The 1,787-nt window shown below is 38.1% G+C and overlaps 1 protein-coding gene across 1 annotated transcript; it reads left to right on the forward strand.

Moving 5' to 3' along the window:
• Positions 1 to 481: 481 nt before the first annotated feature.
• Positions 482 to 1,524, forward strand: LOC129875712 (uncharacterized). The gene is made up of 4 exons (XM_055950977.1): positions 482 to 592; positions 734 to 941; positions 1,044 to 1,205; positions 1,340 to 1,524. Exons 1-4 carry the CDS (start codon positions 482 to 484, stop codon positions 1,522 to 1,524), a joined length of 666 nt encoding a protein of 221 aa, XP_055806952.1.
• The last annotated feature ends 263 nt before the right edge of the window (positions 1,525 to 1,787 follow it).

Consider the following 1,787-nt stretch of genomic DNA (forward strand, 5'->3'; position numbering starts at 1 on the left):
CAGAATACTATAGACCTAATCCTGAATTGGTGAATTTCGTGGGTAATGCATCTAAGGGTGGAGGTAATCAGAACTATGGAAATACTTACAACCCAAATTGGAGAAACCATCCAAAATTCTTATAGGGTGGAAATTAGCAAAAACAACATCAAAGGCAGACACAATTCAGGACACAAGGAAGTGGGCATCAGTACAACAATCAAGGCCACGGTCCATATAGACCACAAGGAGGAGGCCAGCACTATAATCAGCAAGACCAAAGTAACCAATAATCAAGCAGTACAAGAAACATGAGTGTGGAATACATGCTTAAAAAAACTCATGAATGACTAAGCTAAGTTAGCTGCTGATATTCATCAGTATTAAATCACTACTCAAAAATTTAGAGAAGCCAGTGGGATGACTAGAAAGTGCTCACAATTCTTGCTCACAAGGTAGTTTACCAGGTAACACTAATCCAAACCCTAAGTAGGTAAATGCTATGACCACACGAAGTGGACGAGCATTAGTTAAGCTAGTGCCACAAAGCAAAGGTAGTGAAGGAAAAGGTAAAGCTTTGGAGATTGAAGCTAGTAAATCTAGTCGACCACAGGTAGAGCAAAAGCCAAAAATAAAACCACTTCCCCCATTCCCACAAAAATTTAAAAAGAAGAAAGAGGAGGAATATTTTGAAAAATTCATAGACATTCTTAAATAGGTACAAATTAACTTACCTTTAATTGATGTGTTGCAGGGCATTCCAAAATATACCAAGTTTGTCAAAGATATTGTGGCCAACAAGAGCAAGTTAGCCGAATTTGAATTTGTGGCACTCACTGAAGAGTGTAGTTCAAGAATCTTGAACAAAGTTAAACATCCAACTAAACAAAAAGATCCAGGTTGTTTCATAGTACAAGTAACCATTGGTAAGTACAGTAAAACAAGAGGTCTTTATGATCCAGGTGCTAGTATGAACTTGATGCCTAGATCTATGCTTAAGAAATTACGTCTGGGAGAACTTAAATAGACCACCATTTTGTTAAAATTATCTGATTGTTCTGTAGCTAGGCCTGATGGTATTATTGAGTATGTTTTAGTTAAAGTGGGATCCCTCATCTTTCCTATTGATTTTGTTGGAATAGATTTTGAGCCTGACCTAGATATTTCTTTTATCTTGGGGCATCTGTTCTTAGCAATAGGTGGTGCACTTATTGACATGGCTGCAGGTAGATTGACTATGAGAGTACATGACAAAGTGGAGTGTTTGATGTATATCAGGCACTGAAGTTGCCTGCAGTCTATGAAGAGTTTTCTGCTATAACTGTCATCGATAAAAAAGTCTCAGCTTAATGCATTTTAGCAAAAGATCCTTTGGAAAGAGTCAATATGGGTCAAGATATTGAAGAGGACGTAGAAGTTAAAGAGTTAGCTAGTGTGCTTGACATGCCAAATGTCAACATGTTGAGAAAGAATATGGAACCTTTGAACATAGAATTGGGTCCTTCACCTAAGTCATCTCTGGAAGAAGCTCCTAACTTAAGTTGAAGAAACTGCCAGCACATCTCATGTATGCTTTTCTTGGAATTAACAATACCTTACCTATAATTCTTTCATCGGCTTTGTCTGAGATGCAAGTCACAACAACACTTGGGGTATTAAAAAGGCACAAGAAGGCAATTGGATGGAAAATGGCTGATCTTTATAGTATCGACCTCGCTTTGTGCATGCATAAGATTTTCCTAGAAGAAGGACATAAGGCTAGTGCGCCACCACAATGTCAGTTGAACCCTATCATGAAAGAGGTGGTG

The sequence above is a fragment of the Solanum dulcamara genome, chromosome 12 (genome assembly GCF_947179165.1).
Source record: "Solanum dulcamara chromosome 12, daSolDulc1.2, whole genome shotgun sequence".
NCBI lineage: Eukaryota > Viridiplantae > Streptophyta > Magnoliopsida > Solanales > Solanaceae > Solanum > Solanum dulcamara.